Raw genomic sequence first — 16262 nt, 5'->3', positions numbered from 1 at the left:
AGACATATATATATATATATGTATATATATGTATATATATATATATATATATATATATATATATATATATATATATATATATATATATATATATATATATATATATATATATATATATATGTATGTGTGGGGAAAAAAATCACAAGACTACTTCATCTCTACAGGCCTGTTTCATGAGGGGTTCCCTCAATCAGCAGGAGATTTTAATGGAAGCATTCACATACCATGGTTTATATAGGGCACAGAGTGGGTGGGTACAGGCTGGCGTCTAGAAAGAAGCCTTGTATATATGTATATATATATATATATATATATATATGTATGTGTGGGGAAAAAAATCACAAGACTACTTCATCTCTACAGGCCTGTTTCATGAGGGGTTCCCTCAATCAGCAGGAGATTTTAATGGAAGCATTCACATACCATGGTTTATATAGGGCACAGAGTGGGTGGGTACAGGCTGGCGTCTAGAAAGAAGCCTTGTGATTGTTCCATCTGGTTTTAAAACCAGATGGAACAATCACAAGGCTTCTTTCAGGAACCAAAACCTGCGGAATACCACAGAACCCAGCAAACACATTTGGGACCTCAAAGACAATAATGTTGAATATTCAATAACATGGCAAATTCTTGTATCCAGCACACCTTACAATAGTGGTAATAAAAGATGCAACCTATGCTTGAAAGAGAAACTGTTTATTATATACCGCCCAGACCTGTCATCCCTCAACAAGCGCAGCGAAATTGTATCAGCATGCCGCCACAGACGGAAACACCTCCTAGGTAACACATGAGCAAATCACCACGCCCCTACGCCAGCCTGTACCTACCCACTCTGTGCCCTATATAAACCATGGTATGTGAATGCTTCCATTAAAATCTCCTGATGATTGAGGGAACCCCTCATGAAACAGGCCTGTAGAGGTGAAGTAGTCTTGTGATTATTTTTCCCACACATACATATATTGCGCTCTACTACGGTATCGAGCACTATTTTTTGGATAACCTTATTAAGACATATATATGTATATATATATATATATATATATATGTATATATATACGTATATATATATATATATATATAGGAATAAGCGGTAGAAATGGATGGATGGATGGATAATAACAAAATAAGATAAATACAATTCAAAAAGTCAAAAGATGGACATTTCATATATATATGTCCATCCATCCATCCATCTTCTTCCGCTTATCCGAGGTTGGGTCGCGGGGGCAGCAGCTTAAGCAGGGAAGCCCAGACTTCCCTCTCCCCAGCCACTTCGTCCAGCTCCTCCCGGGGGATCCCGAGGCGTTCCCAGGCCAGCCGGGAGAGATAGTCTTCCCAGCGTGTCCTGGGTCTTCCCCGTGGCCTCCTACCGGTCGGACGTGCCCGAAACACCTTCCTAGGGAGGCGTTCGGGTGGCATCCTGACCAGATGCCCGAACCACCTCATCTGGCTCCTCTCGATGTGGAGGAGCAGCGGCTTTACTTTGAGCTCCCCCCGGATGGCAGAGCTTCTCACCCTATCTCTAAGGGAGAGCCCTGCCACTCGGCGGAGGAAACTCATTTCGGCCGCTTGTACCCGTGATCTTGTCCTTTCGGTCATGACCCAAAGCTCATGACCATAGGTGAGGATGGGAACGTAGATCGACCGGTAAATCGAGAGCTTTGCCTTCCGGCTCAGCTCCTTCTTCACCACAACGGATCGATACAGCGTCCACATTACTGAAGACGCCGCACGGATCCGCCTGTCGATCTCACGATCCACTCTTCCCCCACTCGTGAACAAGACTCCGAGGTACTTGAACTCCTCCACTTGGGGCCAGATCTCCTCCCCAACCCGGAGATGGCACTCCACCATTTTCCGGGAGAGAACCATGGACTCGGACTTGGAGGTGCTGATTCCCATCCCAGTCGCTTCACACTCGGCTGCGAACCGATCCAGTGAGAGCTGAAGATCTTGGCCGGAGGAAGCCATCAGGACCACATCATCTGCAAATAGCAGTGACCTAATCCTGCAGCCACCAAACCAGATCCCCTCAACGCCCTGACTGCGCCTAGAAATTCTGTCCATAAAAGTTATGAACAGAATGGGTGACAAAGGGCAGCCTTGGCGGAGTCCAACCCTCACTGGAAACGTGTCCGACTTACTGCCGGCAATGCGGACCAAGCTCTGACACTGATCATCCAGGGAGCGAACTGCCACAATAAGACAGTCCGTTACCCCATACTCTCTGAGCACTCCCCACAGGACTTCCCGGGGTACACGGTCGAATGCCTTCTCCAAGTCCACAAAGCACATGTAGACTGGTTGGGCAAACTCCCATGCACCCTCAAGGACCCTGCCGAGAGTATAGAGCTGGTCCACAGTTCCACGACCAGGACGAAAACCACACTGTTCCTCCTGAATCCGAGGTTCGACTATCCGGCGTAGCCTCCTCTCCAGTACACCTGAATAGACTTTACCGGGAAGGCTGAGGAGTGTGATCCCACGATAGTTGGAACACACCCTCCGGTTCCCCTTCTTAAAGAGAGGAACCACCACCCCGGTCTGCCAATCCAGAGGTACCACCCCCGATGTCCACGCGATGTTGCAGAGTCTTGTCAACCAAGACAGCCCCACAACATCCAGAGCCTTAAGGAACTCCGGGCGGATCTCATCCACCCCTGGGGCCTTGCCACCGAGGAGCTTTTTATATATATATATATATATATATATATATATATATATATATATATATATATATATATATATATATATATATATATGTATAAATAAAAAATAAAAAAGAACTAAATAATATACTAAAAAATGATAAAATAATGATAATAAAATAATAATAAATAAATAAATAAATTAAAAGAGGAGAAAAAAAGATCTCATCAACAGTTCAAACCTGGTGTGACTGTTTACTAAAGAGTGACTTTGGACTCCCGTGACCTGCAGGCCACGCCTTCTAGTGTTTGCTGTGCAGCAGAAGAGGGTGTGGTGGTGTGCTGTGTGTGTGTGTGTGTGTGTGTGTGTGTGTGTGTGTGTGTGTGTGTGTGTGTGTGTGTGTGTGTGTGTGTGTGTGCATCTTCAGTGTCACATGATACACAATGTCCAGCCAGGAGGGGCGGCGCCTGAAGGGACATTAGTGTAATGACTTAAGGAGATGAAACATGTTTATTTACGTGAAGCATCATTAGCAGCACCACTTCCTGCACTCCTCTTCAGTACCAACACAGTGAGGTCTGCTGCATGTGCAAAAGTGCAGGTCACAGCAAAAATACAACACTTGATCACGGCGCCATCTAGCGGTGGTATCCCAGCAGGTGTGTTACTATGTTCATCATGTTGTTATGGAACTCACCTGTCACCTGATGATGTCTGCCTGTAAAAATAAAGTATAAAAACTAGAAATGATTCATTTGGTCTAATAAAACCATCAAGTAAAGAAAGAAAAGAGGTGGTAAAAGTACTACAATTATTATACTGTACTGTGGTTTTATTACATTTCTGAAGTTGTAGTCAAGTACAAGTAAAGAAAGAAAAAAGGTGGTAAAAGTACTACAATTATTATACTGTACTGTGGTTTTATTTAGGGCTGAAACGACGCGTCGACGTAGTCGACGTCATCGGTTACGTAAATACGTCGAGGACGTTTTTGTTCGTCGCATATTGACGTCACACTACCGTCATGGCGGAGCGCAAAGCAGACGATGCGAGCGGTGCGAGCGAGGGGAAAAAAGCACGCCAAAAGTCGTCAAAAGTGTGGGACTATTTCAATAAACGGCCTAAGAAGAAAGGCTACTTTTACTCCGCTACTTTTATCTACATTCAGCTCGCTACTCGCTACTAATTTTTATCGATCTGTTAATGCACGCTTTGTTTGTTTTGGTCTGTCAGACAGACCTTCATAGTGCCTGCCTTACTGGTGACGTTTCACTCCGTTCCACCAATCAGATGCAGTCACTGGTGACGTTGGACCAATCAAACAGAGCCAGGCGGTCACATGACCTGACTGGCTCCGAGCTAACTTCGGGTGTTACCATTTAGTGGTCAATTGTACGGAATATGTACTGTACTGTACAATCTACTAATAAAAGTTCCAATCAATCAATCAAAAGTGTGAAGGAAAAAAGACCCTTTTTTTTATTTCAACCGTAAAGACTGACTGCACAGTTCCTGTCTTCACAATAAAAGTCCCGCTCCATCGCGCCTGCGCTTTCAAAATAAGAGTCTCCGAAAGCCAGCGCAAACAAGCTAGCAAGCTACGGAGTTTGCCGCCAATGTATTTCTTGTAAAGGGTATAAAAACGAATATGGAAGCTGGACAAATAAGATGCCAAATAACAACCACTTTCATGTGGTATTAGACAGAAAGGAGGAACTTTTTTTCTCCTCCATTTGAAAACGTGGACGTTACCAGCACTGCTTCCTGATTACAATCAATGCAAGTCATCAGAATCAGGTAATACACCAACTTATATTCTTGTTTTCATGAAAGAAAGGAATCTATATGTTAAACATGCATGTATAATTATTAAAACACCTTTAACATGTAAACAAAAACGGCAAAATAAATAAATATAAATTATATACTGTATATATCAATGTATGTATATATATATATATATATATATATATATATATATATATATATATATGTGTGTGTGTGTGTGTGTGTGTGTGTGTGTATATATACACATATATATATATATATATATATATATATATATATATATATATATATATATATATATATATATATATATATATATATGTGATATGTGTGTGTATGTTACTCAGTACTTGAGTAGTTTTTTCACAACATACTTTTTACTTTTACTCAAGTAAATATTTGGGTGACTACTCCTTACTTTTACTTGAGTAATAAATCTCTAAAGTAACAGTACTCTTACTTGAGTACAATTTCTGGCTACTCTAACCACCTCTGCTAATAATGTTGTTGTATGCACACTGTGTCGAGCGGAAATGGCCTATCATAGCAGCACAACGGCAGCGTTCTTGCCATCACCATCAACTAGTCAATCGTCCGCGTGAGTATACGTTGTCATCATTACACAAAAACATGAATGTGTCATTTGTATCTGCGTTGTAAATTCATAAACTAAAACACCGTTTCGCTCTGAGAGGAGCGTTTGGCGTGCCTGTTCAGTGTTTACAAAGACGTGCTCCTCTTTAACGCTAACGTTAATTAGTTGTGCAAATACCTTTTACAACATTAACAATTACGTATACTATGTACAAACGAACAATTAACTTTCACTTTAATCATACTATCATTGTTGTGTTATTAAGCAAAATAAGCAAAAGTTTTACTTTTGTTGAAATGTTTACACTGTTGTTACAGAATATTTCGTTTTGCACTTTTTTGTATTGGATGTTTATCTTTATTTTTGCACATTTTAGCAAATAAGCAATACTTTTACTTTTGTTGAAATGTTTACACTGTTGTTACAGAATATTTCCGTTTTGCACTTTTTTGAATTGGATGTTTATCTTTATTTTTGCACATTTTAAAGCAAAATAAGCAATACTTTTACTTTTGAAATGCTTATACTATTGCAGAATATTAAGATTTGCACTGGATGTTTACTTTTATATTTGCACATTAAAAGCAAATAAGCTACTTTTAATTTTGTTAAATGTTTACATTGTTACAGAATATTTTGTCATGTTGTTGTCAATGTTGACTGAGTGGCCATACTTTTTTTTTTGTAAATAAAAGCCATGCCTTTTGAAAAAACTGGCCTACATTTATTTTTTCATCTTCATTTTAAATAAAAAAAAAAATCAGTAAAAGGAAAAATAATCTATAGATTAATCGAAAAAATAATCTATAGATTAACCGATTAATCGAAAAAATAATCTATAGATTAATCGATAGAAAAATAATCGTTAGCTGCAGCCTTAGTTTTATTACATTTTTGAACTAATTGTCAAGTACAAGAAAAGAGACGTGCCAGACATTTCAATCAAGTAAATGTAGAAAAGTTACTCATTGCTAATTAAAGTTACTAATTACATTAGTAATGTGAGTAAATGCAAATTGCTAAATGTTTTTATATTTTATCATTCTTTTAGTATATATTTTGATTTAATTTTAAATTAATCTAATGAATTTAAATTTAATTTGCCTTTCAGTTTAAAGTTGTTGTTTTTCACTTAATTGTGATTGTTTTCAACAATGACATCATAATCATGTAAATGAATGGAATTTATGTTTGAAATTATAACTTTTTTTTAATTGAGTACCAAACTTCAGACAGCAGTTGATGCAGTGTGAACATGACATCATGGCAGTGTGAACATGACATCATGGCGGTGTGAACATGACATCATGGCGGTGTGAACATGACATCATGGCAGTGTGAACATGACATCATGGCGGTGTGAACATGACATCATGGCGGTGTGAACATGACATCATGGCAGTGTGAACATGCCATCATGGCAGTGTGAACATGACATCATGGCAGTGTGAACATGACATCATGGCAGTGTGAACATGACATCATGGCGGTGTGAACATGACATCATGGCGGTGTGAACATGACATCATGGCGGTGTGAACATGATATCATGGCAGTGTAAACATGACATCATGGCGGTGTAAACATGACATCATGGCGGTGTGAACATGACCATGGCAGTGTAAACATGACATCATGGCAGTGTGAACATGACATCATGGCGGTGTGAACATATCATCATGGCAGTGTAAACATGACATCATGGCGGTGTGAACATGACATCATGGCGGTGTGAACATGACATCATGGCGGTGTGAACATGACATCATGGCGGTGTAAACATGACATCATGACGGTGTGAACATGACATCATGGCAGTGTGAACATGCCATCATGGCGGTGTGAACATGACATCATGGCAGTGTAAACATGACATCATGGCGGTGTGAACATGACATCATGGCAGTGTAAACATGACATCATGGCAGTGTAAACATGACATCATGGCGGTGTGAACATGACATCATGGCGGTGTGAACATGACATCATGGCGGTGTGAACATGACATCATGGCGGTGTGAACATGACATCATGGCAGTGTAAACATGACATCATGGCAGTGTGAACATGACATCATGGCAGTGTAAACATGACATCATGGCAGTGTAAACATGACATCATGGCGGTGTGAACATGACATGGCGGTGTGAACATGACATCATGGCGGTGTGAACATGACATCATGGCAGTGTGAACATGACATCATGGCAGTGTGAACATGACATCATGGCGGTGTAAACATGACATCATGGCGGTGTGAACATGACATCATGGCAGTGTGAACATGCCATCATGGCGGGGTGAACATGACATCATGGCAGTGTGAACATGCCATCATGGCGGTGTAAACATGACATCATGGCAGTGTGAACATGACATCATGGCAGTGTGAACATGCCATCATGGCGGTGTGAACATGACATCATGGCGGTGTGAACATGACATCATGGCAGTGTGAACATGACATCATGGCAGTGTGAACATGACATCATGGCGGTGTGAACTTGACATCATGGCGGTGTGAACATGACATCATGGCGGTGTGAACATGACATCATGGCGGTGTGAACATGACATCATGGCAGTGTGAACATGACATCATGGCAGTGTGAACATGACATCATGGCAGTGTGAACATGACATCATGGCGGTGTGAACATGCCATCATGGCAGTGTGAACATGACATCATGGCGGTGTGAACATGACATCATGGCGGTGTGAACATGACATCATGGCAGTGTGAACATGACATCATGGCAGTGTGAACATGACATCATGGCGGTGTGAACTTGACATCATGGCGGTGTGAACATGACATCATGGCGGTGTGAACATGACATCATGGCGGTGTGAACATGACATCATGGCAGTGTGAACATGCCATCATGGCAGTGTAAACATGACATCATGGCGGTGTGAACATGCCATCATGGCAGTGTGAACATGACATCATGGCGGTGTGAACATGACATCATGGCGGTGTGAACATGACATCATGGCGGTGTGAACATGACATCATGGCGGTGTGAACATGACATCATGGCAGTGTGAACATGACATCATGGCAGTGTGAACATGACATCATGGCAGTGTAAACATGACATCATGGCGGTGTGAACATGACATCATGGCAGTGTGAACATGACATCATGGCAGTGTGAACATGACATCATGGCAGTGTGAACATGACATCATAAACAACAGTTCTTCAAGCAAGCAGCCTAAATCCTTCAAAGGTGAGATGGCGCCACTTTCAGGGATCAAAGGTCAAGGTCATCCTATAAGAGGAAAGGTTGGCCGTCCAATGAACGCAGCTGCTGACCATCAGGTGTGGCCGTGATTGGCTGAAAGAGGGAAACACAGCATGCTCCTCCCACATGGGCTGAGCGGTGGTTTAGTGTGAGCCTGATTAAGTGTGCTAGCAGACATGTGGACCCCCCACACTGATGCATGCAACTACATCTACTTCTGTAAGTATTTCATACTCACTGACACATACATGCAACTACATCTACTTCTGTGAGTATTTCATACTCACTGACACATACATGCAACTACATCTACTTCTGTGAGTATTTCATATTCACTGACACATGAAAGTAGATCTACTTCTGTGAGTACATGGTTACTTTTAATATTCACTGATGTATAGAAGTAGATCTACTTCTGTGAATACATGATTACTTTTAATATTCACTGATGTATAGAAGTAGATCTACTTCTGTGAATACATGATTACTTTTAATATTCACTGATGTATAGAAGTAGATCTACTTCTGTGAGTACATGATTACTTTTAATATTCACTGATGTATAGAAGTAGATCTACTTCTGTGAATACATGATTACTTTTAATATTCCCTGATGCATGGAAGTAGATCTATTTCTGTGAGTCCATGATTGCTCAATAATGTCACTTATTATTATCATTATTAGGGCCCGCATGGCCCATTGCATAAGGACTCCCACAGGGAGTCCTTATGCAATGGGACATAAGGACCTATTGAATTTGTAAGGTTTTTCTTTATTATTATTCTTCCGCCGCCTCTTTGAGCACTAATTTGACCCACTTAACATGCTTCAAAACTCACCATATTTGACCCACACATCAGGACCTGTGAAAATTGTCTTTTAATAAAAAAAAACGAACCGCAAAAATCAAAATTGCGCTCTAGCGCCCCCTAGGAACAAAAAAAACTAGACTGCCTGTAACTCCCACTAGGAAGGTCGGAAAAACATGAAACAAAATCCTCTATGTAGGTCTGACTTAGACCTAGTTCTCATAATTGTATATCCTCGGGCTAAAATCAACAGGAAGTTGGCAATTCCCCCTTCACGACAAAAAAAGTACTAAAAACAGTCACTTTTGCCTCTTTGAGCTGTAATTTGACCCCCTTAACATGCTTCAAAACTCACCGAACTGAACACACACATCAGGACTGGCGAAAATTGCGATCTAATAGTAAAAACCTAACCCCAAATCTGAAAATTGTGCTCTAGCGCAATTTTTTTATGAAACGCACAAAAAACTGCTCCTCGGATGAAAAAACGGACAAAACTGCCTGTAACTCCCACTGGGAAGGTCGGAGAGACATGAAACAAAAACCTCTATGTAGGCCTCACTTAGACCTACATTTCATTAATTAACAACCCCCAGCAAAAATCAACAGGAAGTTTGCTATTCCCCCTTCAAAACAAATTTTTTGTAAAAACCGGTCACCTTCCTTCAAAAACGAACTCCTCTGAGCGCGTTTGTCGTTTCGCCTTCAAACTAACACAGGAGAGAGATTGAACCCTTGTGATTACAACAACAGAAGCGCTTTTTTTCTAACTGCTCCGGTTTTGATTTTATGACCCTTCAAAGACCCGCTGCGCTGATGCTGCTGCGTTGCTGTTTTTTTAAGATGGCTGCTTAAAAGCAGGAAGCACCAACGTGCCCACACAATGCAGACAAGGTAGGTACACTAGACAAAAGTCTTGGGACACTTCAGACTAAAAGTAGACAAAAGTATTGGGACACTTATGACTATCACTGGACAAAAGTATTGGGACACTTAGGACTAGCACCTGCCAAATACGCGGGCCCGACCAATGCTGCTTGCAGCTTTAATTATTATTGTTATTATTAGTAGTATTGTTAGTGTTACCAATGTAGATTATATATTGTAGAATTGCACTTTTTATTTATTTTTTTTTATTTATTTTTTTTTTACTATTTCTTACCTAACTAGATAACTAAGATAAGGTAACCCAACAAACTACACAATAAAGTATATATTGTTATAAAATATTATGACAATACACTGTGTATATTTGTCAGCAAAAAATGAAAAAATATATACAAAGAAAATAAAACGACATGAAAATTAAAAAAAATATTTAATGCACTCAATAATCATTACTTTTATTATTAGTTATATGCTGTATTATATATTGTAGGATTGCGCTTTATTTTTAGAATTTCTCACTGTACTATAATGTACAGTACAGGCCAACAGTTTGGACACACCTTCTCCTCATTCAATGTGTTTTCTTTATTTCCATGACTATTTACATTTTACAAACCCCGTTTCCATATGAGTTGGGAAATTGTGTTAGATGTAAATATAAACGGAATACAATGATTTGCAAATCCTTTTCAACCCATATTCAATTGAATATGCTACAAAGACAACATATTTGATGTTCAAACTCATAAACTTTTTTCTTTTTTTTGCAAATAATAATTAACTTAGGATTTCATGGCTGCAACACGTGACAAAGTAGTTGGGAAAGGGCATGTTCACCACTGTGTTACATGGCCTTTCCTTTTAACAACACTCAGTAAAGGTTTGGGAACTGAGGAGACACATTTTTGAAGCTTCTCAGGTGAAATTCTTTCCCATTCTTGCTTGATGTACATATTTGGCATTGTCTTGCTGAAATAAGCAGGGGCGTCCATGGTAACGTTGCTTGGATGGCAACATATGTTGCTCCAAAAGCTGTATGTACCTTTCAGCATTAATGGTGCCTTCACAGATGTGTAAGTTACCCATGTCTTGGGCACTAATACACCCCCATACCATCACACATGCTGGCTTTTACACTTTGCGCCTATAACAATCTGGATGGTTCTTTTCCTCTTTGGTCCGGAGGACACGACGTCCACAGTTTCCAAAAACAATTTGAAATGTGGACTCGTCAGACCACAGAACACTTTTCCACTTTGTATCAGTCCATCTTAGATGAGCTCAGGCCCAGCGAAGCCGACGGCGTTTCTGGGTGTTGTTGATAAACGGTTTTCGCCTTGCATAGGAGAGTTTTAACTTGCACTTACAGATGTAGCGACCAAGTGCAGTTACTGACAGTGGGTTTCTGAAGTGTTCCTGAGCCCATGTGTGATATCCTTTACACACTGATGTCGATGTATTTTCATCAAATACCAATAGTACATCAATCAATCAATTAATGCAGATTGCACATGAAGCAACATCCTTGTCATTATTTGTGCCACCTTCACAGTGTGTCCACCTCGCTAGCAACCACAAATATGGGTCAACTTGTCCACAAGAAATATGGGTCAACTTGTCGACAACAAATATGGGTTAACTTGTCCACAACAAATATGGGTCAACTTGTCCACAACAAATATGGGTCAATTTGTCCACAACAAATATGGGTCAATTTGTCCACAACAAATATGGGTCAATTTGTCCACAACAAATATGGGTTAACTTGTCGACAACAAATATAGGTAAATTTGTCCACAACAAATATGGGTCAACTTGTCCACACAACTATGGGTCAACTTGTCGACAACAAATATGGGTCAACTTGTCCACAACAAATATGGGTCAATTTGTCCACAACAAATATGGGTCAATTTGTCCACAACAAATATGGGTCAACTTGTCGACAACAAATATGGGTCAATTTGTCCACAACAAATATGGGTCAATTTGTCCACAACAAATATGAGTCAACTTGTTGACATCAACTATGGGTCAACTTGTTGACAACAAATATGGGTCAACTTGTCTACAACAAATATGGGTTAACTTGTCCACAACAACTATGGGGCAACTTGTCCACAACAAATATGGGTCAACTTGTCGACAACAAATATGGGTTAACTTGTCCACAACAAATATGGGTCAACTTGTCCACAACAACTATGGGGCAACTTGTCCACAACAAATATGTGTCAACCATTTGTTGACAACACATATGGGTCAACTTGTCGACAACAAATATGGGGCAACTTTTCCACAACAAATATGGGTCAACTTGTCCACAACAAATATGGGTCAATTTGTCCACAACAAATATGGGTCAATTTGTCCACAACAAATATGGGTCAATTTGTCCACAACAAATATGGGTCAATTTGTCCACAACAAATATGGGTCAACTTGTCGACAACAAATATAGGTCAATTTGTCCACAACAAATATGGGTCAACTTGTCCACACAACTTTGGGTCAACTTGTCGACAACAAATATGGGTCAACTTGTTGACAACAAATATGGGTCAACTTGTCCACAACAAATATGGGTCAATTTGTCCACAACAAATATGGGTCAACTTGTCGACAACAAATATGGGTCAATTTGTCCACAACAAATATGAGTCAACTTGTCGACATCAACTATGGGTCAACTTGTTGACAACAAATATGGGTCAACTTGTCTACAACAAATATGGGTTAACTTGTCCACAACAAATATGGGTTAACTTGTCCACAACAAATATGGGTCAACTTGTCCACAACAAATATGGGTCAATTTGTCCACAACAAATATGGGTCAACTTGTCGACAACAAATATAGGTCAATTTGTCCACAACAAATATGGGTCAATTTGTCCACAACAAATATGGGTCAATTTGTCCACAACAAATATGGGTCAACTTGTTGACAACAAATATGGGTTAACTTGTCTACAACAAATATGGGTTAACTTGTCCACAACAAATATGGGTCAATTTGTCCACAACAAATATGGGTCAATTTGTCCACAACAAATATGGGTCAATTTGTCCACAACAAATATGGGTCAACTTGTCGACAACAAATATGGGTCAACTTGTCCACAACAAATATGGGTCAATTTGTCCACAACAAATATGGGTCAACTTGTCCACAACAAATATGGGTCAATTTGTCCACAACAAATATGAGTCAACTTGTCGACATCAACTATGGGTCAACTTGTTGACAACAAATATGGGTCAACTTGTCTAGAAAAAAATATGGGTTAACTTGTCCACAACAAATATGGGTTAACTTGTCCACAACAAATATGGGTCAACTTGTCCACAACAACTATGAGGCAACTTGTCCACAACAAATATGTGTCAACCATTTGTTGACAACACATATGGGTCAACTTGTCGACAACAAATATGGGTCAACTTGTCCACAACAAATATGGGTCAACTTGTCCACAACAAATATGGGTCAATTTGTCCACAACAACTATGGGTCAACTTGTTGACAACAAATATGGGTCAACTTGTCTACAACAAACATGGGTTAACTTGTCCACAACAAATATGGGTCAACTTGTCCACAACAAATATGGGGCAACTTGTCCACAACAAATATGGGTCAACCATTTGTTGACAACACATATGGGTCAACTTTTCGACAACAAATATGGGTCAACTTGTCCACAACAAATATGGGTCAATTTGTCCACAACAAATATGGGTCAATTTGTCCACAACAAATATGAGTCAACTTGTCGACATCAACTATGGGTCAACTTGTTGACAACAAATATGGGTCAACTTGTCTACAACAAATATGGGTGAACTTGTCCACAACAAATATGGGTTAACTTGTCCACAACAAATATGGGTCAACTTGTCCACAACAACTATGGGGCAACTTGTCCACAACAACTATGGGGCAACTTGTCCACAACAAATATGTGTCAACCATTTGTTGACAACACATATGGGTCAACTTGTCGACAACAAATATGGGTCAACTTGTCCACAACAAATATGGGTCAACTTGTCGACAACAAATATGGGTCAATTTGTCCACAACAAATATGGGTCAACTTGTCGACAACAAATATGGGTCAATTTGTCCACAACAAATATGAGTCAACTTGTCGACATCAACTATGGGTCAACTTGTTGACAACAAATATGGGTCAACTTGTCTACAACAAATATGGGTTAACTTGTCCACAACAAATATGGGTTAACTTGTCCACAACAAATATGGGTCAACTTGTCAACAACAACTATGGGGCAACTTGTCCACAACAAATATGTGTCAACCATTTGTTGACAACACATATGGGTCAACTTGTCGACAACAAATATGGGTCAACTTGTCCACAACATATATGGGTCAACTTGTCCACAACAAATATGGGTCAATTTGTCCACAACAAATATGGGTCAACTTGTCGACAACAAATATGGGTCAATTTGTCCACAACAAATATGAGTCAACTTGTCAACATCAACTATGGGTCAACTTGTTGACAACAAATATGGGTCAACTTGTCTACAACAAATATGGGTTAACTTGTCCACAACAAATATGGGTTAACTTGTCCACAACAAATATGGGTCAACTTGTCCACAACAAATATGGGTCAATTTGTCCACAACAAATATGAGTCAACTTGTCAACATCAACTATGGGTCAACTTGTTGACAACAAATATGGGTCAACTTGTCTACAACAAATATGGGTTAACTTGTCCACAACAAATATGGGTTAACTTGTCCACAACAAATATGGGTTAACTTGTCCACAACAAATATGGGTCAACTTGTCCACAACAACTATGGGGCAACTTGTCCACAACAAATATGTGTCAACCATTTGTTGACAACACATATGGGTCAACTTGTCCACAACAAATATGAGTCAACTTGTCGACATCAACTATGGGTCAACTTGTTGACAACAAATATGGGTCAACTTGTCTACAACAAATATGGGGCAACTTGTCCACAACAAATATGTGTCAACCATTTGTTGACAACACATATGGGTCAACTTGTCGACAACAAATATGGGTCAATTTGTCCACAACAAATATGGGTCAACTTGTCGACAACAAATATGGGTCAATTTGTCCACAACAAATATGAGTCAACTTGTCGACATCAACTATGGGTCAACTTGTTGACAACAAATATGGGTCAACTTGTCTACAACAAACATGGGTTAACTTGTCCACAACAAATATGGGTCAACTTGTCCACAACAACTATGGGGCAACTTGTCCACAACAAATATGTGTCAACCATTTGTTGACAACACATATGGGTCAACTTGTCGACAACAAATATGGGTCAACTTGTCCACAACAAATATGGGTCAATTTGTCGACAACAAATATGGGTCAACTTGTCCACAACAAATATGGGTCAATTTGTCCACAACAAATATGGGTCAACTTGTCGACAACAAATATGGGTCAATTTGTCCACAACAAATATGAGTCAACTTGTCGACATCAACCATGGGTCAACTTGTTGACAACAAATATGGGTCAACTTGTCTACAACAAATATGGGTCAACTTGTCGACAACACAGGAGAAGCAGGCTGTTCTCAACTGGCTTGAGCAGATTACACACAGCCTGAACAGATGCATTGGATCTGCCAGTCCTTGTGTTTAATGTGTGTGTGTGTGTGTGTGTGTGTGTGTGTGTGTGTGTGTGTGTGTGTGTGTGTGTGTGTGTGTGTGTGTGTGTGTGTGTGTGTGTGTGTGTGTGGAACGTGGCCTGTATTTGGACATTAAGACTTTTATTTAGTGCAATCTAAGTCTAAGACTAGATGTGACCAGTCAAAGTCTAAGACTAGATGTGACCAATCTAAGTCCAAGACTAGATGTGACCCATCTAAGTCTAAGACTAGATCTGACCAATCTAAGTCTAAGACTAGATATGACCAATCTAAGTCTAAGACTAGATGAGACCAATCTAAGTCTAAGACTAGATGTGATCAATCTAAGTCTAAGACTAGATGTGACCAGTCAAAGTCTAAGACTAGATGTGACCAATCTAAGTCAGAGACTAGATCTGATCAATCTAAGTCTAAGACTAGATCTGACCAGTCTAAGTCTAAGGTTAGATGTGACCAATCTAAGTCTAAGACTAAATCTGACCAATCTTAGTCTAAGACTAGATGTCACCAATCTAAGTCTAAGACTAGATCTGACCAATCTAAGTTTAACACTAGTTGTGACCAATCTAAGTCTAAGACT

The 16262-nt window shown here is 39.7% G+C and overlaps 1 protein-coding gene across 5 annotated transcripts in view; it reads left to right on the top strand.

The window, feature by feature from the left end:
• The first annotated feature begins 4044 nt into the window (after positions 1–4044).
• The window catches only part of arl13a (ADP-ribosylation factor-like 13A), a 32125-nt gene continuing 19907 nt past the window's right edge, over positions 4045–16262 (top strand). Inside the window, exon 1 of one of the 5 annotated variants that reach the window (XM_061930469.2) lies at positions 4045–4452. In XM_061930469.2, coding sequence (XP_061786453.1) covers positions 4433–4452 — 20 coding nt within the window. In that variant the 5' untranslated portion in view covers positions 4045–4432. Of the gene's footprint in view, positions 4453–8441; positions 8510–8592; positions 8608–8868; positions 8873–16262 lie in introns of those variants that run through there. The other 4 variants (XM_061930470.1, XM_061930468.2, XM_061930472.1 and 1 more) reach the window with 4 other exon arrangements.

The sequence above is a fragment of the Nerophis lumbriciformis genome, linkage group LG36 (assembly GCF_033978685.3).
Source record: "Nerophis lumbriciformis linkage group LG36, RoL_Nlum_v2.1, whole genome shotgun sequence".
Lineage (NCBI taxonomy): Eukaryota > Metazoa > Chordata > Actinopteri > Syngnathiformes > Syngnathidae > Nerophis > Nerophis lumbriciformis.
Note: the sequence above shows the minus strand (reverse complement) of the source record. Positions and strands in the feature narration are given on the sequence as shown.